The sequence below is a fragment of the Anolis carolinensis genome, chromosome 6 (genome assembly GCF_035594765.1).
Source record: "Anolis carolinensis isolate JA03-04 chromosome 6, rAnoCar3.1.pri, whole genome shotgun sequence".
Classification (NCBI taxonomy): Eukaryota; Metazoa; Chordata; class Lepidosauria; order Squamata; family Dactyloidae; genus Anolis; species Anolis carolinensis.
The window spans coordinates 107,584,189-107,611,073 of NC_085846.1; the positions used below are offsets into that span (position 1 = coordinate 107,584,189).

The 26,885-nt window shown below is 37.0% G+C and overlaps 1 protein-coding gene across 1 annotated transcript in view; it reads left to right on the forward strand.

Moving 5' to 3' along the window:
* The window catches only part of ncapg2 (non-SMC condensin II complex subunit G2), a 39,528-nt gene extending 13,482 nt beyond the window's left edge, over window positions 1-26,046 (forward strand). Inside the window, exons 9-28 of the mRNA XM_062957980.1 lie at window positions 1,129-1,215; window positions 1,867-1,962; window positions 4,697-4,822; window positions 5,454-5,633; window positions 6,392-6,544; window positions 10,586-10,808; window positions 11,414-11,517; window positions 13,570-13,743; window positions 14,080-14,150; window positions 14,349-14,502; window positions 14,621-14,797; window positions 16,556-16,672; window positions 16,765-16,908; window positions 18,822-18,921; window positions 19,349-19,533; window positions 20,717-20,863; window positions 21,089-21,192; window positions 22,933-23,030; window positions 24,739-24,841; window positions 25,415-26,046. Coding sequence (XP_062814050.1) covers window positions 1,129-1,215; window positions 1,867-1,962; window positions 4,697-4,822; window positions 5,454-5,633; window positions 6,392-6,544; window positions 10,586-10,808; window positions 11,414-11,517; window positions 13,570-13,743; window positions 14,080-14,150; window positions 14,349-14,502; window positions 14,621-14,797; window positions 16,556-16,672; window positions 16,765-16,908; window positions 18,822-18,921; window positions 19,349-19,533; window positions 20,717-20,863; window positions 21,089-21,192; window positions 22,933-23,030; window positions 24,739-24,841; window positions 25,415-25,466 — 2,595 coding nt within the window. The 3' untranslated portion in view covers window positions 25,467-26,046. The remainder of the gene's footprint in view (window positions 1-1,128; window positions 1,216-1,866; window positions 1,963-4,696; window positions 4,823-5,453; window positions 5,634-6,391; window positions 6,545-10,585; window positions 10,809-11,413; window positions 11,518-13,569; window positions 13,744-14,079; window positions 14,151-14,348; window positions 14,503-14,620; window positions 14,798-16,555; window positions 16,673-16,764; window positions 16,909-18,821; window positions 18,922-19,348; window positions 19,534-20,716; window positions 20,864-21,088; window positions 21,193-22,932; window positions 23,031-24,738; window positions 24,842-25,414) is intronic.
* The last annotated feature ends 839 nt before the right edge of the window (window positions 26,047-26,885 follow it).

Below are 26,885 nucleotides of genomic sequence, written 5' to 3' on the forward strand. Positions count from 1 at the left end.
AATATATGGTTTTTAGTCTGTTTAAAAAAACCCCAAACAGCTAATATGTTTTTACTCTTCAATGTATTTGTATTTTTGATCTTGAAATAAATTTGCCTACAGGGGCTATGGCACTATTAAGCTACTTGGAGATGTTTTCAGTGAAGCGGAAGTCTTTCTTTAGAAACTTGTACAGAAATATCAATCTTATCAATGTTGATAATGACATATAAAAGTGTGTATATTCATGACCCAATAGCCTGGCTTTGTGGTGAAACAGTTTTTAGGATAAGAGGCACTCATTATTTTATTAGTCTATTAATGGGAAGAAGCAGTTGTGTAATCCCATTTCGCAATAGATTGAATCTCAGGGAAATTGGAGTCCGTTGAATTGGTTCAGAGATAATAGGTTCCTGTTCAACAGTTTGCTTGTTTATATTTTTAATATGCCTTGCTATATGTTTTTAATATATATTTCAGATTTTTAAATATCCTGTCTATTTAACAGAACTCACAGTGTCTACCAGCAACTAAGTTGCTGGCTATATATAGTATAGCCAGAAGGTGAGGGTATACAGCAGGCATGGGCAGTCTTGGGCCATCCAGGTGTTTTGGACTTCAACTTCCACAATTCCTAACAGCCCATTGAAGTTCATTTGAGAGCCCACAAGTTGACCACTTTTGGTTTAAACCAGAGGTGCCCAACTTGTGGCCCTCCAGGTATTTTGGACTTTGGCTCCCAGAATTCCTGACCATTGCACAAGATGGTTAGGGCTTCTGGGAGTTGGAGTCCCAAACACTTAGAGGACCAAAGGTTTGGCACCACTAAAAACTAAACCAATCAGTTTGTATTTTATCACTACTTATGGTCACAGCATCTCCCTAAAACACAGCATTTTAGCATCTTGGCAGAAGACCCCTGAAGAAAGTTGCAGGATGAGATACAGAGCCTCATATGATGCAGTGGAAAATAATGTTTTCTTTTCATTTAATTGTATGCCATTTTGGGAACAGTAGGGCACCCAACTGAATAGCTCAGTTGTGGATCAGGCTTATACTTGAGAGGGCTTCAGCTTCAAATTATAAACTGTATGAAATCCATCATTGACATGTTGAACTGGGCTTTGAAACAATTTATTCTCATTGCAGGTGATTGAACACAGCTGCATTCAGGATTTCATGCATCATGGAATTCATCTTCCCAGGAATTCTCCATTGCATCCCAAAGTGCGAGAGGTATGTGTTGCTTATTGTCTTTTAAAACAGAATTCTTTCATTCTGGGATCCTTTCCTGTGCTGACTTGCCTATTGAGACATCTCCCATGCGTTTAAATGTTGCTGAAGCCTTCTAGGGTGCACCTTCTATTTACAAGCAAAGAAATGCTGAAATGATCAGAAGGTAGATGCTATTGTTCCTGAAGCTCCCTAGTTTATTAGGCTACTGGCGGAGATGAAAGGAGTGGAATTGAGAGCAGTACAGAATATTAAGAGCAGTTCTGGTTGAATTTAGTCTAGATCTGTTGGAATGACTGTGCTTCGGCAGTGGTGACTACAAAGAAATTATACTTCTCTTCCACTATTGCATCTGTCCAACATTATCCACCAGAACTATCTTGCATAGTCAGAGGTCTCCTGTGGTTTGTCCCATAAGAGGAGAATGCAAACTAGTCAAAAGGCCATTGTGAATCATTTGCATGATAATTTTCAGTCAAAATCCTTTGCGTCTACTCTGACGTGCATGCTGTAGCTGATAAACCTGTCTGATGAGGATTCTGTAACTGGAGATCCTGCAAAGAGCAGGGGCTTGGAATAAATTATCCATGAGGCCCCTTCCAGCTTTAAGATTTTACAACTGTATGGTCATTTATTCCCTTTTTATTTTATCAGTTCCTGAGCTATTTCCACAAACAAAACAAATGCCGCCAAGGAGTTGAAGAAGTCCTTTACCGACTTTACCAGCCTATTCTTTGGAGATCGCTAAAGGTAATTCTTAAGAATGTAATGTTTTGTAGATACTTTAAGCACCTTGATTGTTTTTTAAAAAATCAGCACTGTTTTAAGGAAACCTCTGAAAGTTGAATTCCATGTGGGTTCCTATTATGCTCGGATGTATGCAGGGTGATATTCATGAAAATAGAGATTGGGTGCAGTAGTTGGGGACCTGCAAAATAATGTACCATAAGGAGATGCAGCTTTGGCCTTCCAAATGTTTTGGTCCAGTGCCCTCCATGAGACCAAGGCTGAGATGTGGAATTGAAGGAGATGTGATGCCAAAACTGTAAAGGGTCACAGTTGTCCATCTTTCTTGGACAGCATCAATGCCCTCTAATGTGAATGTTTCTGTTAATATTGCTACATACATAGCTTGAAGCAGGAATGTTTCTGTGTAAAGTGTCATTCATTTGACCGGTTATATATTCAATTTGTATCCCTCTGTTTTTGATTCTTCCCCGTTTTCGTTATTTGTTTTGTTTTGTTTTTTCTGGCTTTTAGTAAATTGGCAAAACCAAAAAGATTCCTTACAATTCTATTCGTAGCATAAATAAACATTTTTAAAAAGTAAATTCAACTTGTAATTATTGTGTGAATAAATCGCAAGCATGATCAACTTATGTTTTGACCCTGTTGTATCCCACCTTGATCCGCAAGGAGAGGCGGATATTATTATTATTAAACCAAGTAATACATAAAGGAAAAAAAGTATATTCTATATGTGAATGATACTAATAATTGCAAGTTTTTCAAAAATATCCCTCTTCAATGACCCCCAAATTTCCAAAGGTTTGAAGTCTCCAGGGCCTAGAATTTTTCCTGGCTCTAAGAAAGAATCCTCGGTGGCGCAGCGGGTTAAATCGCTGAGCCTGCTGAACTTGCTGACCAAAAGGTCAGTGCTTCGAATCCAGGGAGAGGGGTGAGCTCCTGCTCTTAGCCCCAGCTTCTGTCAACCTAGCAGTTCAAAAATGTGAGAAGATCAATAGGTAGCTCTCCGGTGAGAAGGTAGCTGCGCGCCATGTAGTCACGCTGGCCACATGACTTTGGAGGCGTCTATGGACAACGCCGGCTCTTCGGCTCAGAAATGGAGATGTGCACCAACCCCCAGATTCGGACACAACTAGATTTAATGTCAGAGGTAAACCTTTACCTTAAGGAAAGGTTTAGTGGAGGATCAAAATATGACACTGGTGACCATTGCCTCTACACTTGTTTATGGTTTTGACTTTTCCATGCCTTTGTTTGTGACCTGTGGGTGGCTTTAGCCTTATTTACAGTATACTGGCAATTGTACTGTACTCTTATTCCTGGCATAAATCTGTCAATCTCACATTCCTTTGATCATTGTGAGCCATGTCACTGAGCAGCTTGATACATAGTTCCAAAATGCACTTATAATAATAAGCTTTATGATGGTCTCCCAAGTTACAAGATTATAAAGCAATTGTGTATGCAGTCCCTTTGCCTTTCTTTTTGCACTGTGAAATTTATGATTGGAGCCTTTTTCTGAAGCCAAGCTGCCTTGGCTGCTTGGCATCTAGTCTTAACTTTAGAAATCACTCCATTTTAAGCAATGCTTTGATGTTTATTCATAAAATCTATTACTCAGAGCTGTATATGTGCCTTGGTTCTGAACTGCAGTAAAACCACTGAATGTGACTTACAACATCACTACGAGCCTTCCAAAAGGATGTCAGCTTAATAAAAAAAAGTTTCAATCGCTTGTATCTATATGGCCAATCCTAATTAAAATGTCAGTGCAAAGATATTTGACCAACATCAGCACTAAAATGCTAACCCCAAAACTGGAGGAAGGAGGGAAGCATCCGGTATCCTTTATGGTTCTTCTTTACAGTTAATGGAAGCAACATAGATTTTGAAACAAAATAGAAATTACAGTATAACACTTGCTATCTGAAATTAAACATGGCATTATTTTATGAAGTTTGTAGAACGTACCTTGGTACAGAAGTTATATTTCTTCAGGTGTGTAGTTTTTATCTGTTCAAACTATGACCAAAGCAAATTTCTCATTTTCATTTGGCCACATTTAGGTTTACTCAGAAGTAAGTACAGTAGAGTCTCACTTATCTAACATAAATGGGCTGGCAGAACGTTGGATAAGCAAAAATGTTGGATAATAAGGAGTGATTAAGGAAAAGCCTATTAAACATCAAATTACGTTATGATTTTACAAATTACGCACCAAAACACCATGTTTTATAACAAATCGACAGAAAAAGCATTTCAATACACAGTAACGTTATGTAGTAATGACCATATTTACAAATTTAGCACCAAAAGATCGCAATGTATTAAAAACATTGACTACAAATAAATATAGAATTGCTGCCTAGAGAAACAGTTGTGGATCCGGGTGGGAGGCAGACTGTGTCGGATAATACAGAACATTGGATGAGCGAAAGTTGGATAAGAGAGACTCAACTGTATCACAAAATCCCATGTAACTTATTCTCAAGCAGCTACCAACTGTTTTCCTTCCTTTATTGATTTATTTATAAAATTCAAATTCAGGCTATATATTTTAGTTGGAAAATTGTTGTGATAGCCAGTTAGAAAGGATGTCGTTTGAAAAGGGAAGGAGCTTTCAGTTAAAGAAAGCCCAGCAAAGCTGATACTGGGCCTGAAATGTCATTCTGTAACATTGAGGCAACCCAATTACAATTCGGTGACTTATCTGAGCCCTTTCCTTCCTGTGTAACAGGCTAGGAATTCAGAAGTTCGATCAAATGCGGCACTGCTATTTATTGATGCTTTTCCTATTTTGGATCCTGGTTTTAACAGAGAAGATACTGATAATGAAATCCAAAGGCAATTTGATGAACTTTTTGTAAGTACTTTTGGGATTACGTCTTAAAAACTTCCTCTGCCATACCAGATTTATTTCAGGTTCACAATACCTTAGAAGAAGCAAGAGAACACTTTCTTTTACTTGCATTGAAATAATGTTAGAAGTTTAGATTTTTCTTCTTCTCACAGATAAGAAATAATGCTTTATTTTGGACTCTTTGGTGTTAATGAAGGATAGCATTGCATGCATTTAATGAAGTGAAAACCTTATGTCCTTAATATTCTTTGCCATATTTATAGTGACAGGTCTGATAACCAAATTCCTTATAGGATTGGCTGAGACACTAAATGCAGTTATTCATTGACGGCAGAATAGTGAATGTTGATGACTTTCCTTCCATCCTTGCAATAACACAGTGTCACTTCATTAGGTTCAAAACCTAAATAATGAACATCTTAGACATCTTAAGTGCTGTAATAGCAATAGAATAAATGTAAGCCAAGGTAAATTCTTATGTAAGCAAGGAAGAAGTCAGAAAACGTTGACATTTCTGAAAATGTTTTAAGCACTATCTCTTAAGGCCTTCTGCCAAATTACTGTTGCCTCTTTGCATAGAAGAAGGCAAATCGTAACATTAATTGCATTTTTATCACCTTCCTCAAATCCATAGAGTCTCTTGGAGGATCCTCAGCCTCTGGTTCGCTCAACAGGGGTACTTGGCGTTTGTAAAATAGCATTCAAGTATTGGGAAATGATTCCTGCAACTGTGCTGGCTGATCTTTTAAAAGCTCTAATTGAAAAACTTGCTTTTGATGCAACGTCAGCAGATGTTCGGTGCTCTGTCTTTAAAGTAAGTTTTAGAATTCAACTACATCTCTTTCTCTTTTAAGAAGTATTGTTTCTCTTGAAATTACAAGCTTATGTCTCCTGTAAAATAACTCTCAGTGCAAGTAAAGGTGAACCATGGTTTGCAGTAACATAAAAGTAAGGTAAATGCATGACTTTTTTGTGCTCCATTGGAGACAGTTAAGTTCTGCTCTCACTTGAGCCACTAGAATAACACACCAGGTGCTTTTGCAGCCAAAACAAGTTAACTTTTCCAGTTTTTTAACGACAAATATTTAAAAGGAGGAAGGGTTGCAGAGGCAATTTGGCTCTATGCTTTAAACTAATGGTAAACTTATGTGGTGATTATTACATCTGATTGGAATGAGAATACAATCTTAATAAGCAGGAAGGCGTCATAAAACTTTTTCGAAGCATAAACATATGCTAATAATATTTGTACCTGGAGACTGAAAACTTAAGTAGCTGTTTCGAGCTGTACAAACTTTTTCTTTGTGTCTCTGTAAATATAATTCTCTGTCTTTGTTCCGGTTCAGCCGTACCTTCCTAGAAGGAATATTAATAGAGAAATTTTATAAGCACAACGCATAGCACTTTGCGTTTAGACATCACATTTTAATAAAACGTGTTGCTTTGCTCTTTGTCATTCTCTTGGGCCAGTTTTCCATGCTGCGTGCGTTTAGCAATTAGAATAGTTTCAGTTCTGTATTCTCTGTTTTCTTGTGATAACCTTTTATTGATGTTTTCCTTTCTGTCTTGCAGTGCTTGCCTATAATTTTGGACAACGTACTAAGCCACCCTTTATTGGAACAGCTCCTGCCAGCTCTGAAATACAATCTCCATGACAATTCGGAGAAAGTTAGAGTGGCTTTTGTTGATATGTTGCTGAAAATTAAGTCTGTCAAGGCTGCTAAGGTAGGATAAATTAGGTTTGCTAGGCTGCAGACAGGGCGCAAAGAACTAGGCAATTTATTTCAGACGATGTACATTCATCAATATTTCAACAATCTCACTCAGAAAGGGGTGCAAGTAGCCCATTAACACTTCCTGCCAAACTATTTACTATTGTTGCATTTTAAATTAATCAGTACCTAGAAAGTTTAAATATCTTTTTCCCTCCAGGTTTTCTTGCAATTATCTTGATTGTGCAGCAATCAAGTAAAGACTGAACGGTGATATTTAATTATCTCCTGATTATTTTTTAAAAAATAATGAGAGCTTCTTCTGTGTCATTTGTAAATGCCTTGATATTTTGTAGCTGCAAAATTAAACTGTCCATAAATGGATGATATTTGAGAATTCAGCAAGGTGTATGATTTGATGGAGGGGGTTTTAGGATGTCGCTGAATTGTTTACAAGGGTATAGGACCATGAAGAACAATATTCCACAGAAAATGGATATTATAATTTTATGCTCAGTTCAGAAAATTAGATCACAGGAGTTGGTAAATAAGTATGTCTTCATGTCTATGTGCTCTGTTTGAATGCTCTGGCTTAAATCCAGCGCCTAGTCCCTACCCGACAAGCCCCATTGAATCTACTGTTGAATGCTTAGTCAACATTTATGTAAATCCTATTTATGTAAATCCACTTTCCCTCTAGTACTGGGATTCAAAGTGTCTTAAAAATATTGGAATAAAAATGGTTTAAGACACTTACAAATATGGTGATGGTGTTAACAGGCTAGACGAAATTTGGTTGGCGACTCTTCTGGTTGTGCAGATACTATTGAAATGTTTATATGTCATTAAATAAGGGCATATAACCAGGTGAAACCTGTAGATGGCAGAATATGGCGCCTAAGATTCATGGCAGTGGCAGACCATTTTCTGTCTTGTAATAAAAGAAAGAGGGACGCCTGTGTAGACTTCAAGTCTGGGAAGAATGCCAAATTTCCATTTAAAGAAAGTAAATAAAAACAGCAGAGAATGACCACAAGTCACGCTGTGGATAAGTACATTGGATAAGACACCAGACAACAGCTAGTGTACTAAGCAGGAGTATCCTAAAAGTGGTGTGTGCACTAAAACCGAAGTTCAGATTGGAAAGATAAGATGTATTTACTGAATGGGCATCAGAAGAGAATGAAAGAGTTACGTTAGGGCAGTGGTTCCCAACCTTTGGGCCTCCAGGTGTTTTGGACTTCAACTCCCAGAAATCCCAGCCATTTTACCAGCTGTTAGGAATTGTAGCTGAAATCCAAAACATCTGGAGGCCCAAAGGTTGGGAACCACTGCTTTAGAGCCATGTAATCAGGCTGCTTAGGCATGCCTTGGCCATGGGAAAGAGAAGACAACAATACATCCTTCCCAAGGAAAGTTCCTGATTAACCCTGACATACTGATTCTTAGATCCCCTAAGATAATGCTTACATTGGATTAATCTAAATTAAGAGTTTGCTTAAGAAGCCCAATAGGTTTAACTCTTGAGTGCCTGTCTCCCACTGAAGCCTTTTAATTATGCAACATTTCTCAAACAGATGAGATTGGCATGGATAATGAGTAGAGTGCAAAATAACTAAGAGTATAATTATATAACTATAACTAAGAATATAAAGGATTGCCAGTGTGTAAAAGCCTTTAGGAATTGTCTGTATAATGACTTAGCAGACAACTTGGAAAACCAGGCGATGAAGGAGAGAACCTGGTTATGATGATGCAGGATAATGTTATACGTTAACTGATTTAGATGGCTGATGTTTCTACACGCATTACTTATTGCCTAGCCTGTTAAAGAGCTGCATAGTAAGAGCTAATATGCTTGTGATTGTACTGATGTATATGATGTGATGGCTATATGGCTTTGTACAAAATTCCTCTAATGCAATGTAGTGGACTAAAATGCCTTATATATAATGTTATGGAATATCATGGAGACTTTGCTATGTCTGAGGGAAATATGTATATATGTATATGCATGCCTATCTATATGAATACTTATACTAAATAGCTTGAAATCATACCAAAACTGTCAATTCCTTTCCATGTAAATATCCCGGAACTCTTAAGATTTGAAAAAAAATGGTGGCAATCTGATTTGTCTACTATCATGAGTTGGGAACATTGATAATTAGGAATGGATTAAAATGACTCTAGAATTAGCTGACAAGCAACCATGGCCTTCAATCCCTTAGTCTAAAGCAGTAGTTCCCAACCTTTGGGCCTCCAGGTGTTTTGGACTTCAGCTCCCACAGTTCCTAACAGCTGGTAAGATGGCTGGGATTTCTGGAAGCCCAAAGGTTGGGAACCACTGGTCTAAAGCATGATACAATGATCCATTGAAGAGGGTAACTAAGGCATGTCACAGTGGCCAGATTAGAATGGGTATCTTTGACACATTTCTGATCACTATGCAAACATATTTAAGAATACTCCCAAGTTGCAAACCTTTGTCTTCAGTGGGAATGTAACAATGACTCCATCAAGCACAGGTTAAATCTTTATAACTTGATTTGTTTTTTTGGCTTGTTCAGGAATACTGTCTTGCTGTCATATTTGGATTAAGTTTCAATTTGTTTGCTTTCGTCCAGTTCATTACTAATGACAAGGCTTCATTTTAAGTAGGAAGCAGAAATAGAGCTAGGTGTCATTGTCAGGCTGTTGACACTTGACACTAAATCTTCATCCTATTTATTCAACCAGTCTACTCTAGATGAGACTAACAATCATATTTAGGCCATTACCTGCTATGTAATTTAGGGTTTTTTATACAAACACATACAACTCCAATAGAAGGTGGGAAGAGAGGGGATACCAGTTTTCCTTTTCTATAATTAAAATTTTATTTGTAACCTGTTTTGTCCTGGAATTTTTTTATTTATTTACTCTGGTATATGAGTAACAATAAAGATTTTAAAAATATAAAATACATTTAGGACTGGCAGAGAATGCATCCTTTATTACCCTTAGTTCTGAAAAAAAAGAAACATGGTATATTTTCAGGCATCAGGCAGCCGTGTATGTACATTCACAGTGTGACAATGTGTTATCTAAAATAAGGGTGTGAAGCTATTAAAAATACAGCTTTCATCATTCAATCTGTTGCAAAAATGCATTTTCATACACATCTGTATGTGATGGAAACAGAACAGAAATACTTTATAAACTTGCAGCAGTGCTTTTGTTCTCTGTTTGTAGTTCTGGTCGCTACTAGATATTGGTGCAATACATTCTGTCCCAAAGTGGTCCAAAATCTAGAAACAGGATGCGAGGCATGAGCAGACTAACTAGCCTTGATGCAGAAAGAGTAAGGACAAATTAGAAAAAGGCAGTTTGCTACGAGAAATGCTGAAAAGGTGAAGCAATGCTAGACATTTTTAGGAAGCAAGATATCCCAGCCAGAGCAGTTAGCGAGAAGTTTTATTTATTTGTAATTAAATTATTTCTGTGCTGTCCAATATCAAGAAGATCTCAGAGCAGCTTAGAAGTGAAATTATGCAAATTAAAACAAATAATTTTAAGTAAACGAAAATATATTTAAAATAGTAATGAATTAAGACCAATTTGAAACATCAGTAGTCAAGATGAATCAGTGAGGCCCATGGGCCTTGATGAATAGCAAGTTTTCGCTTGATTTGCAAATGAAGTCAGTGTTGGCACCAGTCAGGCCTCCAATGGGAGGGCACGCCGCAATTCAAAGCTGAGATGGCCCTTTTCTGCATCATATTCACACAATTAACTTCATTGGTGAGACACAGAGCCCCCTCCCCAAAAGACCTCAGTTCTGATTTAGGCACATATAAGGAGAAGTTTTGCTATAAATATCAAGATCTGAAGCCGTCTGTCAATTTAGATAGCATCGCAAACACCTTGAATTCATACCAGAAGCATATTGTTAGCCAGCAAAAAGACCATGAATTTGCAGAGAATGCATTCGAAAGAAAATAAGTCTCTGTATAGCTATTATATCTAATTATGTTAATTTGTTTTTCTCTTCCCTGACATCCTGATATATCAGTTTTGGAAAATCTGTTCGATAGACAGTCTCTTAGTCCGCCTTGAGATGGACTCACGCCCCGTGTCGCGACGCCTAGTAAGTCTCCTGTTCAGCTCCTTTTTCCCCACCGATCAGCCAGAAGAAGTCTGGTGCGAGCGCTGTGTTACGTTGATCCAGATGAATCCGGCCGCAGCCAGAAAGTTTTATCTGTACGCATACGAGAACACGAGCCCATCCAACATAGGTAAAGGTCTAGAAAGTAGTGTCCATGTTGCTAGCCTGGGTCATGATAAATTATTTAAAATGAATTATAGAGCTTTGTTGTAAATGTCTGCGCTCCTGTAACTGCTTCTATGGGATTCTAAAATTCCAGTAAAGACAACATTGGCGTGCGGCTGGAGAGGTTATATTCTTGACTTGCATTATGCATGCGTATAAGCTTGTATCTATTTGGCTTGCTTATTTTTAAATGCCAGTAGTACTTAAAACATTCCCCCAGTGCACAGTCTTTGAGTGATCCAGGGTGTTAACTTCAGCCACACCTAAATAATTCATGTGTCTTTTATTTTAGAATAAGTAGACAATAACGTGTACAAGTTTCCTTATAAATCAATTGAAAACAGGAACGAGAAAAAAATCTGAATGGAATATTAAGCTCTGAGCAACATGTTTTTTTACTGTTTTACTTTTGATTGTTTGTAAAAAAAAACCCTCAAAATTTAAATTTAAATCTGTTCTTTAATGAAAGACAAAGCAGTGAATGCTTAAACTACGCTCTTGTTTACTGCCTACACTGTTCCTGTTCCGATTAATCCTTTTGCATTTGTACACTTTGTTCTTTAATTCTAGCTAAATTGATGCTAACCATTCAGAGGTGTTTGAACGCCTGTATCCAGCAGGGATTAAAGACATCTGACAGCGGTGATGAAGACAGCGAAAAAGAAAACATGAGTGTAAGAATTCAGCAGTCCTCTAATATGAAAATGCTAATTCATTCTATGGCGTCTGCACCTGACCTTTCTTTTTCAATGTTTTTTTTTTGAGAAGATAGTAGGTGATGTATTGTCTTCATCAAGAGTGTTTCTGAACACTTTTAAACATCAGAGAATAGAAGTTTAACATGCTATGATGTCTGAAGGATTTGCCTGAATTTCAGTTTAATCATGGGGTCAGTGATGAGTTGAAATGCCTAGGAAAAATGTAGAAGTTAATAATTGGGTTACAAGGCTACATGAAATTTCAATGCTTGATCCAGTCCAGAGATCATCCTTGTCTGGTATCATTTGTAAAAATAATGTGGGATACTGCAATAAGGCACACTGTATTCCCTAGGTATCTGTTTATCTTCACCCCTTATTGGAGGAGTAGATTTGGAGAACTGCACTTACCTGTGCTTACATTATATAATTTACCTAATCCTGAGGCATGTGCAGAATGCAACTTCCAATGTTAAAAATACAAATCCAGACCTAAATTCTGACAATTCCTCAGTGTTTTTAACCAAAATGTTAGTCCATAGAAGCAGTGGAAGAGAAGGTTGGATGAGACCCCAAGGACCATTCCGGCCACCCCCCATTCTGCCATGCAGGAATAAACACTCAGAAGCCATTCAGCCTCTACTTAAAACCATCCAAAGAAGGAGGCTCCACTATACTTTAAGGCAGTAGTTCTCAACCTGGGGTCCCCAGATGTTTTTGGCCTTCAACTCCCAGAAATCCTAACGGCTAGTAAACTGGCTGGGATTTCTGGGAGTTGCAGGCCAAAAACACCTGGGGACACTAGGTTAAGAACCACTGCTTTAAGGTAGCTTATTCCACTATTGAACAACAATTATTGTCAGGATGTTTTTCCTAATATTCAGGTGGAATCCCTTTCCATACAGTTTTAATTGTTCTAAAGCAGGGGTGTCAAATTCATTTTCATCGAGGGCTACAACAGCCATACAGTTGCCTCCAAAAGGCCCTTGAATCCATGGACAGAGAATACAAAGAGCCAACTATAATTATATAGTGGTCAGTGCTCTTTAGCTTTCACCCAGTTGGGTCCCCAAATGTAATTGATCCACAATTCTCATCGTTTTTAATTATCCACCATGTAGATGGGGGATAATGGGAATTCCAACCCAGCAGCACTTGTGGCTCCCAGTCGGGGTAAGGTAAAAGTATATTTTGAAGTCATAGCCACAAATTCAAAGCCCACTCTCCTGACTAAACAGAACACACTGCAGTCTTCCATCATCTCCAGTCATGATGTCTAATGATGAGGAATACAGGAGTTGTAGTCCAGCATCTATCTGGAGGGCCGGATTTGGACCATGGGCCCCCAGTTTCACAGACGTGTTCTAGAGCAGAGTTTCTCAAACTGTACTCCAGATGTTTTGGACTTCAGAATTTACAATTCCTAACAGCTGGTATGCTGTCTGGGATTTCTGGGAGCTGAAGTCCAAAACACCCGGAGGAGTGTTCTAGAGCAACAGAAAATGAACCTGCTCCATTTTCAATGTGACGTTTTTTCAACACGACTATCATGTCACCTCTTATCCGTAACTGTTATATGTTTCTTCTACTAATCTATAGAAAAATGGGATTAACATGGCATTTAATGGTTTAATTGGAAATGCATGCGTATTTTCTTTAAATTCTTCTTTGAATTTCTGGGGCAAAGCTCACACTAAAGTGAGCTTTTATTCTCTTTGTTCCTTTTTTCCCAATCCTCTATAATCCCTATTTCTATATTCTTCTTTTTCTACTGGAAATGCCTCTGGAAATGAAAAGATTCTAAAATCCAAGTTCATCTTGTTCAGAAGGATACAGTAAAGTATAAGAAGAAATACTAATTTAACAAAATCATGTATTCCCCTGATTATTAATACTCTCTTTTAAAAAAAATATGAGAATTTGTAAATTAATTTTCTTATCTGGAGTAATTTTATTTTTCTAAGGCTATAAGCTTAAATTGTAATTCATGCATAATTACATACTGTTGTTCAAATATTTACATTTCAGATTTCGGATAATGTGCTATCAATCGATGATGTGCCTTCTATGGCCGGCTTGCTCGAAGTTGTCGTGATTCTCTGGAGAAGTATTCGTAAAGCGCTTGATCGTAATGAAGAAGGAAAAAACCATATTATTCAAAAATTTGCATCAGTACTCCCTGATTATTTAAAGATATTTAAGGTACAACCCCTGCCAAATACCTTTAAAATTGATAAGGTTGGTTGAAAGCACAGATTTTAATTTATTCTTGGGATGAGCCTTTACTGGGCAGTAAGTCTGGGGTCAAATTGAAGCAGAATAAAGAGAGAAATATAAAGAAGTTACCTCTGTCCATCATTATATTTATGAAAAGTTGTATATTCATCCAAATTCCTATAAGGCAGGGATAGGGAGCCGTTACTTAGTCTTCACCTTAGTCTTATGGTTATTCTTTTATATATATCCCTCCCTTCCCCTAGTATTAGAAGTCTTTTTGCAAAATGGTTATGTATTACATTTCTTCTTGTTTCAATCTAGGATGAACGTTGTATATCGCCTATAATTATTATGGCATCTTTCATGACGCCTGCAGATATTCCTACATTCAGGTATTTCTTCTTTTTTTGTTGAAAAAATAATAATTAAATGGTGAATAGACACTGTTTATTCTTAATTGTATATATGTTTAACTCTAACAAAAATTACATATTTCCATCAACAAGGCATTGAAATGTTCTATAAATAATTGGCATGTAAGCACGTTTAAATAAGCTAACACATCAAGTTTTTGTGGGGGTTGCTTTCAGTTGTGGCGTGATCTCTAAACTGAAGAATCTGGAAAATGGTGCAACTGAAAATAAATACTCTCCTCTGCTTGACTGTCTCTGCCGTTGGGGAAAAGTGAGCCATGTTATTGAATTAATCTGTGATTGGATGGTTGCTGAGCCAAGCAGGAGAGAGGTAGGACTTTAAGTGTGTTGACTTATAAAAAAAATTGAAATTGATTTGCTTTACTTAATATTTTAAGTGACATCTTATACTGTTTTTAAAAATGAGTTTTTTCCCCTCAAATTTTTAGAGTAATGGCGAGGGATCTGAACGGCGAGTACGTATCCAAGAAACACATGAGTCAAAACCAGAACTGGCACTTGATTATACAGAGTATTTACTCACTCATTATATGAATTGGAATTGTCTGTTGTCATTGCCCAAAGAGAAGCTGAACCAACTTTTGGAAGTTCTTGAAGCTGCAAAAGTAAGCCCTCATTGCCCCATGATCTTGTACAGTACTCTGAATTAATTGTCTTAAGGGATTTCCCCAAAATCCCAATTGCCAAATAATTCCTTAATTCAGATCATTCTAATGTAGCAAGGACTTTCCTTTTTCAGTAAATGCTTACATTTACACTGATATTATGGATCAAATTATACAAAAAATTATTTCCATTCAAAAATGGGAATATAGAACTCTGTCAATTCAGATAACTTTGCTAAAAAGGAATCCATCAGGCATTTACCATAATAATCCTTTTTGTTATTTTGCATGGTACCAGTCCAGAATCTCACATTGGAATTCTGTATTCAGATTATCGCGTTTCTGATACATTCCAAGATAAAACAAAATGTAAACAATCAAAAAGTGCAGTCTAATCATTAAGTATTTCAGTCATTCTAAACGTATTTGATGCAGCTCCCATTTTGATTCCACTATAGCTTTTAACTGTATGAACTGAATTAACCGAATAAATTCAGTGCTCAATTGTATGAACTGAATCTTTGAAGAACTTTCAGAATATCAAAATTTAATACCTCAGATCTGATATACGGATGGGGATTTCATGTCTTCTGAAGTGGAAAAAAGTTAGCAACCTCCTATCCAACATCTGTGTTGCATATTCACGTTGTTTCTTTTAAATATATATATATATATATATATATATATATATATATATATATATATTATTGAAATTTTATGTAAATAACGTAAAAGAAATGGAGAAAGGAAAAGAGTGAAAAAAAGTGGGGGGGGGGGGGAAGGAATTCTGTCCTTCCAATCTTCTTCTTTGCCGGGTTTGTATTCTTCATGTACTTAAAAAAAATATTTCCTCCTCGTCTTCTTTTATTTATGTCTTACTCTGTAAGCGTGTCATTTTTATATTAGTTATATGTCTAAAGTCTTATTTTCCCTCTGCATATAGATTTTAAATAGTTGCCAATCCATCATCACCTTTGGTCTTCCTTGATGTCTTGTTAGGAGTTGGGTCTATCTGTCCATACTTAACACTTCCAGAATTTTGTTTAGCCTAAAGAACTAAAGAATTTAGTTCTTTTGTAGGTACATCTTGTTGTCTCCAATTCTTAACATATACTATTCTTGCCGTCGTAACTAGATACAGTAGAGTCTCACTTATCCAACGTTCACTTATCCAATGTTCTGGATTATCCAACGCATTTTTGGTAGTCAATGTTTTCAATAGATCGTGATTTTTGGTGCTAAATTAGTAAATACAGTAATTACTACACAGCATTACTGCGTATTGAACTACTTTTTTGTCAAATTTGTTGTCTAACATGTTTTGGTGCTTAATTTGTAAAATCATAATCTAATTTGATGTTTAATAGGTTTTTCCTTAATCTCTCCTTATTATCCAACATATTTGCTTATCCAACGTTCTGCTGGCCCGTTTATGTTGGATAAGTGAGACTCTACAGTAGTTGAAAAGTACTTTATTTGGTTCCAGCTTTTATATTTGGTTCTATAATCCCTAATAGAAAGTATTTGGTTTTCATTTGAAAATTGATCTCCAGGAATTTTTGGGATTCTTCATGTATCTTTTTCCAATATTTCTTTGCTTTAGTACACAACCACCACATATGGTAAAAGGTTCCTTCTTATATTTCACACTTCCAACATTTGTTGTGTATATTTTTATAATATTTTCCTAATTCGTAAGGAGTCATGTTGTTTCTTTGTAATGTTATCTAATTTTCTTACATAATTTTGAAATTTCAGGATGTCCTTGATTCTCATATTAGAGAAAGTGATGCAAGGTCTCCCGGTTTCTGCAAGCCAACTGCATTGAGAGCCTTTGGTCTATACTGTAGGTTGAGCATCCATCTTCAATACAAGGTATGTTAATTTCAGGAGTGAACAGTAGAGTAGAAATGTTTTTTGGTATCACTTGCATAATCGTGATACCTCTGCTTGTTTTGCTTTAACAGTTTGCCTCGGATGGTCAGGATTACCTGTCAGCTTTGGAGGAAACAGGGGCGTGGATAGGAAATAGCATTCTACCTCCCCTTTTAACAGACGAGGAAGAAGGGCATTCAGCACACATCAGTGAAACCTCCCGGCTGGTGGTCCAGGTAATGGGTGGCTCCGCATTTCATAATTTTTGAGCATGTGAACTAATGTTGATTCAGTCTACACCAGGTGTAGGCAAACTTTGTCCCTCCAGGTGTTTTGGACTTCAACTCCCACAATTCCTAGCAGCCAATAGGCTGCTAGGAATTGTGGGAGTTGAAGTCCAAAACACCTGGTGGGACAAAGTTTGAGCATGCCTGGTATAGTTTCTCGTGTCAGTACTATTGCATATGGGATTCAGTGTTCGAAATTGCTGTTTCAGCTGGATTTTAGGATTGTTTTTAGACTACTATTAAGAGTTTTTAAAAAGCATTTTGGTATGTTTTGAAAATATTTGGCTCCTCATTGTTTTCACTAGTTTTTATTCTAGCCCCTGTTAGGCTCGAATAATAGTTTAGAGCAGTCTGAAACTTGGCTTCACATCCAGACACAGAGGCAACACAAAGATTAGATTTGCTTGTTCACATTTAGTTTTCTCTCTGTTTAGAAATCCATTAATTTAGAAGTACTTGTCTGCCTGTTATTTTATTACATTATTATAAAAGTATTACCCTTCTTTCAAGATGCTAAGGATTGCATCCTTTCTTTTCTTTCCTTCATCTGCCCAGCAATTCCTGGCAGTTGCTAGCGGGAACTTAAGAGATAAGGAATCAATCATAAATAAAGCCATCATACCAAAATGTGGTTTTCAAAATCTCCTTAAAGCCATAAGATTTATTTTATGATATTCTGTTCTGCATACTGATAGTTGAACCATGATAACATCAATTCAGAAAAAATGCCAAATCATAGCAAAGCTTGTAATAACTATGAAATGACCATGAAATAAATGCCCGACCTGCAGGATGCAGTGGAGAGTCTTCATTAGAATCATGATAGATTGTCTGGGAATTTTGCTAGTAATATCCTGACAAAATCAAGACTTAAGAGGAGATGTGGTAGCTGTGCTTAAATGTCTAAAAGACGTTTACGCATGAGGTGGAGCAGATTGTTTTTTGTTTGGCCCAGGGCAGGGCTACAAACATTGCATAGAAACTGAAACAGCTTTCAGCTGAACATTAGGGAATGCTTCCTAATGTTGAAGATCCTTTAAGCAGGATCCAAGCAGCTGTTTGCCATGGATGTTCTAGGTTTATCTTGCATTCAACACTGCAGCACTTTATTATCTACCTCATTAGGACTTTAATTATAAACTCTGCGCACTTTGCCCAGTCCTTTTATTATAATAAATTGCAGTTTTGCTCTTATATGGTGGTTAATCATTATATTACAAATGTTAAAAATTGTGTTTTATTCTGTTTAATTTTTTTCTTTGATGATGCTTGTTTTGTTCTGTACTTATTTTATCCTGTTTTATTGTGATTATCTGGGCTTGGCCCCATGTTAGCCGCCTCGAGTCCCTGCGGGGAGATGGAGGCGGGGTATAAAAATAAAGTGTTTATTCTTATTCTTAGCACTGAACAAATAGCTGGATCAAACAAATCTTCCAAGTCTGTGGCCCTTTGAAACAGTCTGTGGGTACAGTAGAGTCTCACTTATCCAACATAAACGGGCCGGCAGAACGTTGGATAAGCGAATATGTTGGATAATAAGGAGGCATTAAGGAAAAGCCTATTAAACATCAAATTAGTTTATGATTTTACAAATTAAGCACCAAAACATCATGTTATACAACAAATTTGACAGAAAAAGTAGTTCAATACGTAATAATGCTATGAAGTAATTAGTGTATTTACTAATTTAGCACCAAAATATCACGATATATTGAAAACATTGACTACAAAAATGCGTTGGATAATCCAGAATGTTAGATAATCGAGTGTTGGATAAGTGAGACTCTACTGTATTTATTTAGAAAATAGTTGAGTCTGGCTTCCTTGAAATAAGTCTGATGTCTTAAATTCTTTCTATGTAGACTTATCTGACAGTGTGCAAGGATATGATTGCTGTTGGTCTTGGTGATTCAGAATTTCAAGAACGCATTCTGACCATGGGGGGCATGATTCTGCATGGAGGTATGCTCTTTATAATCCCATAGTGATTTACGGAAAGAATTAGGACCAAAGTTTGTGATCAGATAACGTGTTTGTGAGCTGTAGTAAAGATCTCCTGTTTTATACAGTATTCATTAGAATTGATGGGATTTGAGAGCCTATTTACTCATAATATGGGGACATAGTTATTTTGGGGTGATTTGGTATTCTATTGTATGTGTAAAAATATGAAAGGGCAGATGCGAATGGAGATGTGATGGAACAAAGTATGTTTTCTTTCATTTTACTTTTTGTAAGAGAACATTCATGTTATTCTCACATATAGGAGCAAAGTTGATAAATTTGCCTGTCATTTTGGATTTATCAAAGGTCTATTCAGCTGTGTATTTCCAATGTGCAAATGCTAAGACTATATTCTAATAACCTATCCCATTTTTGCTTGCTTTAGACCGGGGCTGTGTTTTCATCCCAGTATTACTTGGCATCCTGGGAGAGATGGTGGAGGCTTCCTTGACCGCTAAGAATGACAATGAATGTTTGGTGGAAGTTCTGAACAATATTCAGAAAATGTTCCAGAAGATTTTAGAATGTATGGCACTCAAGCTCAGGAGGCATCGGGAAGAAGGGATTCAGGTATTTGTTGCTTTTAAAGTTATCTGGATGGAATGAGTTACTTATTATCTGTGATGGTTAAGATGTGAATGTTTTCCCACCTAAAATTCCCACTTGTATTGGCCAGGCAAGGTTTGGACCCTACTCTGGAAAGAAGAGCATTAGCTACTAATCTGGAAATCAGTATCTAATGGGAAAGCCAGACTGTATAGCAGGCATGGGCAAACTCTGGCCCTCCAAGTGTTTTGGACTTCAACTTTCACAATTCCTAACTGCCAGAGTTTTTTTAATACTGGTAGCCAAATTTTGTTCATTTTTGTGGTTCCTCCTTTCTGTTGAAATTGTCCACATGCTTGTGGATTTCAGTGGCTTCTTTGTCTAGTCTGACATGGTGGTTGTGAGAGTGGTCCAGCATTTCTGTGTTCTCCAATAATATGCTGTGTCCAGGTTGGTTCCTCAAGTGCTCTGCTATGCCTGACTTCTCTGGTTGAGTTAGTCTGCAGTGCCTTTTATGCTTTTTTATTTGTGTTTTGGCATTGCCGCATTTGGTTGTCTGTTTGTAGTCTTGGCCACAGCTGCATGGTATACGGTAGACTCCTACAGAGGTGAGAGGATCCCTCTTGTCCTTTGCTGAACATACCCTGTTTCCCTGAAAATAAGACATCCCCGAAAAATAAGACCTAGTAGAAGTTTTGCTCAATTGCTAAATATAAGGCCTCCCCTGTAAGTAAGTCCTAGCAAAGTTTTTGTTCGGAAGCATGTCCGTCAAACAGAACACCAGAGCATGCAGGGTTGGTAAATGCACATACCAGCTGTACATGAAATTCTTGATAGGATTCAGAGTTTGTCTGGTTACGTTGGTTTGTGATGACAACTACTGTACAGTATATAATGAATGTTCATTTTTTTGTTCAACAATAAATGTGAATTCTTCTTCAGGGAAAAATAAGACATCCCCTGAAAATAAGACCTAGCACTTCTTTGGGAGCAAAAATTAATATAAGACACTGTCTTATTTTCGGGGAAACACGGTAGCATTTGTTGGATTTTGTTAGTGAGTCTGTTGATAGTTTGTAGGTTGTGCAAGTTATTTTAATTTGTTTCATTTCTTTATTTGCTATACATTACCCGAATAAATACTTGCATAAAGACAAAATATATCCAATATATGTTATATGGTAAAACTTTTCCCCTCTTCTTTCAGTTAATTCACTCTGCTCAAGAGCCTCTTGGGAAATTCCTACATATGGTCCAGAATTGTAGTTGGAGTTGTCCAACAGTTCATCATGGGGTCCTTTCTTCCTTGTTAGCTGCAGCAGTAGTTGAAACAGGTTACACCCTGCAGCACAAGGTACGTGGTTTTATTACACTGTCTTTAGAAGTATATTTTGTGTGAATGTGGTGGGGGGAGGTACCAAAGAAGCATGACCTAAGAGGAAGGAAGGGGTTGGTTTTGGTCATTTGTTCAACTTACTTCATAGAAACAAAAGCTACACAATGAGCCCTGTAAAATTTCTTTACTGTTTATTGATTTCTTGTTTATTTGAATAATATATTTGCATGTCTTCTGTTTTAGGCGTCAAATCCAGAAGAACTGACTCCACCAAAGTCTCTTTCAGACCTTCCCCCACTTTCAAGCACTTTAATGATAATCATGAATAAGTCAGTAAACATGGTCAAGTAAGTGTTCTTTCCCTCATTATGTCTATAGCTAAGTAGTTTAGTAAGGAAAAACCCTTGCATTCCCCATTGTGTAGTACCAAATTAACTCCCTCCTCTGTATCAGGTAGATAATCTCTCTCATATAACGGTCTTTCCATGTCAGTGCTTGATGTGAGTACAGGAAAAATTGAGTTGGCAAGGTGAATACAAACCAGAATGAAATTTTAATTCCTTGTTAATTCCCAACTTGTGGTCCATTGACCACCAATGGTCCCCAAGAACTAAAATATGGCCCATAGCCTCACTGTTACACCATTGCAACGAGAGCGACTGGTCTTGCGAAACCCACTTATAGTGCCGAGGCAACGGAGATGCCAGGAGTAGAGAGGCTGACTACCCACAAAAGGCTCGACAACAAGCCTCCTGACTGCTGCTTGTCCTCCTCCTCCTCCTCCCCCCCCCCCCCCCCCCCCGAGTGGAGCCGTTCCATGTGGCACCTTAAAGCAGAGGTGCCTTGGTGTCTTTGTTTTTAAGCATGTTCCTGGGACTATTTGGGGGTACTGATTCAGAAAATTGCATTGGATAAATCACATCAGCTCTAGATTATTAAATATGGTTTTCTGTGAGTAAGCAAACAGCGACTACTGGATGGCATATGTTCTATATCAGCAACTAGAGCTGATGTGGTCTATCCAATGCAATTTTCTGAATCAGCACTCCAAATAATCAAACCGAATCTAAAGTTGACCAAAAACTGATTTGTAACCCTTTTGGTACTAATGTTGGAGAGAGGTCCCTGGTCAAAGTGGGCCCTGGTCAAAACAAGGTTGGGAACCACTGTTACAGATTCTTTTGTAGTTAAGATTTTTTGCCAGTTTGTATACTAAGCATGGTTTTGAGCTTGCTTTTTCTTTTAAAAGCAAATCTTTAATAAATCCTGTGCTACATGGCATATTAGACAGAGTTGTATCAAAGCAAGGTAAGACCATTGACTTGGACCACTCTTTCTCCTTTCAGCCTCCCAGTGAATGGCAGATTTTTCTTAGCATGGCATAAGTAGCATTCGGACATAACCACCACAACACTATACAGTCCCTATGGAGAAAAGCAACATTGCACAACATGTCAATCAATGACTGGATGTCATGGCATGATGCACAACACATGATCAATGGCTCCAATGCAAAGTATCAGACACATATAAAGACAACGAACAATCCAAAATATAGGATGCATAACGTGCAACTTGTAAAGACAAAGCACAGCAGACTGTCCATTTCACAATGGTGACCTTTGGCCCCACATAAATAGTATGACTTACACAAGTGTATATTTCTAAATGAATTCTAATTGTGTCTTATTACATAAAAGCTGGTGGTTGTGTATCTGAATTTAGATCATAGGAACAGGAACTGATGGCTACCAATGGATGTGATTGAATTAAGTTAGCAGTCAGGGATTCTATATTAATAAGATTATAATGGAAGAAAAGACTGCAAATTGCCAGAAGTTGGTTGCCGAATTTTATTTTGAAAATGTTTTCCAGATTTTATATTATATATTGCATTGCTCTTACTGTTAGCCATTTTGGGTCTCCTTTTTTAGAGAGATCAAGGGATAACAACAACAACAACAACAACAACAATGGCTCTTTAATCTCCAAAAGCTGATAGTTTGCTTCATTGCATTCCTATTTGCATAGGTACTTTAGTATTTACTAAATAACTAAATGCTAAAAATTGTTCTGTTGATTCGTAGATCTTTTTTGAATCAGTTGATGGAATCTATTGAATCTGAAGAAATTGAAGGGATTATTAGCCTTACAGCAACTGTTTATATTGTTGCCTTAATTAAAGGTGAGTAAAAATATTCAATGAAAGCTTTAAAAACAAATTCTGACTTTTAGACTTCTAAAAATGGCTATGAATCAAAAATAATGGAGGAAGCCTACTAGTCATAGAACTGGTTTAAAGAGGCTGGGAGTGTATGTAAACAAGGGATGTGGGGAGGGAAGGAGTGGGACACACTCTGTGAACTCCTCTCCTCAAAAAGGTTTTCTTGTGGGCAGAGCCATTTAACTTGTTATAAAAGATCTGCAGAGAGATAGGCAAGTGTGCGGATAATGCCAGATTTTCAAGATGGTGAAACCCAAGGGGACAGGGAAATACTGCAAAAAGATCTTGCCCAACTGAATAATAGATGTCAGAATGGCAAATGGAGTTCATTCGCAGTGCAGAGTGATGCACATTGGGAGGCAATCTTAACTTTGCTTAGACATTGATGGTGTTTACAATGCCCGCGAGCCGTGATGGCTCACTGAATGAAAGCACTAGTTTGACATGCAGCCACACTGGAAAAAAGGGGAACTCTTCATTTGGGATTATTAGGAAAAGGATAGCAAATAGAAGCACCAATATTCAGTTCAGGCAGAATTATTTGCCTATTGGAGCAAAGCAAATTTCTGAAGCCTTTAAACAGCAGCAAAGTGTTTTAACAACACAAGGCTGCTGTAATCCAGGTAAGACAATCTGCCATGCTAAGCCAACATTTCACTGTTCTGAATTGGAGCACTTCTCTGTTTTCTCAGTACCCTGTAACTGAACTGCTTTCTTCAACCCATTTAAACATTTTCACACTTAATTTTTTCCCCCATCTCTGGGTAGTTGGGATCAAAAAGCAGACATACAGAAGTTTCTTTTGATAACTTCTTTAACACTATAGGGATTGAGTATTACTTATCTGGAAACCCAGATTGCTCCAAAATTGTCCACACGGGTGGCTAAGATAGTGACATTTTTGTTTTCTGATAATTCAGTGCACTCCCTTCACATTTGCAGGGGTTAGAAGTACCTGCATGGCTATAGTAAGAAAGAATAGATTGTGAACTAAGTAGTCCTTCTATGCTGAAATAAAACCATGAACTATCAAAAATTGTTTTAAATTGTTTAATTAGGTAATAAAGAGTTCTGCTTTAGTTTGTGAGGTCTATTCTGGATGCTATTAAATGGCAGGATGAATAGGATGAGTGTGCATGAGTCCCCCTCTAAGTAAAGTATGTAAAAACATAGAGAGTCCATTGATGATAGAAGGACATTTTTAAGGTGTACCTTGTGGCCAGATATTCTTTTCCCCATGTGGTTCCTTTGTTGTTGACACGGTCTCACAAGTGCTTTTGTATTGTAATTTTAGTAAGGGTTTAAGGTATAGCTTGTAGCCCCATTTTATGGAATTATTTTCTGTAATCATTCCATAAAATACAGTAAGTTTGAACAGTCCTCTATTCATTTATATATTTGAATTTTTATTTCTGCCCTTTCCTCAAAGTAAGATCCATGGTGGCTTATGCTTAAGGTTGGCAATCTTTTAGATGTTGTAATTAATATAGGTTTGTTTTGTTTGTTTTTGTTTAGCTGTGATGGGAAGGTAAATAAGCAGTTTGACTTTTTAAAATGTGTTTTAATATCCATGCGTGGTGACTTTTTTGGGTGCTTCGTGGGAATATATAAACCTTTTCCTATCTCTCAGCAAGGTTCATCCATCTTCAACATATTTTTTCCCCATCAGGTAAGAAAAAGCCTTCATATGTAAAAGATGTCGCATCTGCCCTTCAAAGAAAGCTCGTGTTATACAGTGAGATTACAAAGGAAGACGTTGGCAATGTGCAAAGGTTAGCTTTTGTGAGAAAGGTTCATTCCTTTGAAATTATTCTGTCCTTGATTTCTATAACATCACAAACTGTGTGTTGGCATTATGTGTTATAAAAGAGTAAAGTATGCAGGTTCATATCTAGCTAAAGAATAGTTTTAACAGGTCTTTTCACCTTGTACTATAATATGGTGTCCAACGTTTTGGGGGTTGTATTTCTAAAATCTTGAAAACATATATGCACATAAATTATGCAGATTACTGATTGGATCACATCTAACATCTGGCAATGCACAGATAATGTTCTTTGCTTGAAGTTAGTTTTTCTAGTCTTCTGCATAAGATCTCTTTGCATAGCTTATATTTGTCCTGCTGCAAAGGAAGATCACTATGTCGTGGCCTTCATTAAGGAAAATAGATTTAAGCCATAACAATTCTTGCTAATAGTGCTGTGTCATTTTAATTTGACATCCAGTGGTTTGCATAACAGCATCAGAAATATAATGAGCAGGTGTTTGGGTTGATGGGAAACAATATTTGCTTATTTGTTAGTCATTTGTATAACTTATTGCAGCTCCTCACTGCTCTGTTTCAGGACCCTGTATGAAATTGCTCTGCACACTTTAAATGAAAATTTCAGTCCTTGACTGTATAATGATTTGCAAATCAAAGGAACGAGAAAAAAAGAAGCATTCAACCGTTTCCGAGAAGCAAACGGCTCATCTGTACAGTATTTTACCTTTTGGTACCTCAAAATCTCTATTTTGATTGGTGCTTCCTTTGACTGTCAGCACAGATAATGTTGAAAGCAAAATGGTATACTTGTTATATAAAAATTATAGAGAAACTTTCTCAAAATGCTGAAATATTTTTATATCTTGTATTAAAGATGGCTAATATACTTAATCTATAAAAAGAGTTTTCTCTCTTTCGAATGACTTAAATTCCTTATATTATTTCAACACCAGTACAGATATATGAAGCACAAAATGATTACATATAAGGAAATCAAATACTGATAAAATAAGAAACACTGCAACTGTTATTTAAGTATATTTTGAACATCAGTACTGATACCAAAGTTGATGGGGATGATTGTAGATATTATTGTTATTGTTTTATTTCTTATCCACCTCTCTTTGTGATTCAGGGCAGGTTACAACATCGCTAAAAACAAATAATCATTATATAAAATACATTATTAAAACTGACCATTTAGCTGTCAAATCTCTTCTGGCAGGTCATTCCGCAGTTGTGGGGCGGCCAAAGAAAAGACCCAGTTTATGTACTATAATTGATGGTATCATGTATATGTTATGGGGTATCTTTTTTTTTTAAGGTTATGGGAGGAGGGTGTCGCCAATTCTTGTATGCATGGATGTATAAGTTTCCACTTTGTTGCAGATGAGGGCTATGCACCTTTTGTATACACCAAGAGTTAGAGGATTGTATATGGCATAAACCCCTGTAGTTATTATTGTTGGTGGGTTCTGGATCAGGAAGAAATGCTGTAAAGTTCTGTCTCGTGGAACAACGACAACTCTCTTTCTTCAGCATTCAGTTCTACTAGGTTCATAGCAATATCATCACCCACCTTCAATGTTGTGTATCCAGGTATAGAAGCAGAGCACCCCTTGATCTTTGCCTCCTGATGTCCACCGGCCAGTAAATAATCGCCATGACTCACACCTATAAGGTGGGGAAGAAGATGTGTTTCGTACTTCCATCTGACAGTTAGCATTTCTACATGAATAATGTAAGTTAGCACTACTGCAAAAAACAGATGTAGTTTAGTGGTTCTCTTTTGAAAGGAAAATATATTGGCTGCAATCCTTAGCATGCTTACTTGGAGGTTAATAATACAAGATAACTTTTTCACATCCAATTTTTCTGGAAGATATTTCAGAAGTTCTGTTGGCAAATGCAATTTTTTCGCATTTATCTCTCTCAGGCTTCTGCCGATTTAGAAAAAAAAAATAGAAATCTGCTACCTATGAAACTACAGACCAATTAAAAGAAAGAAAGTAACCTAAAATAATAATGGTAATAACAATACTTTATTTGTA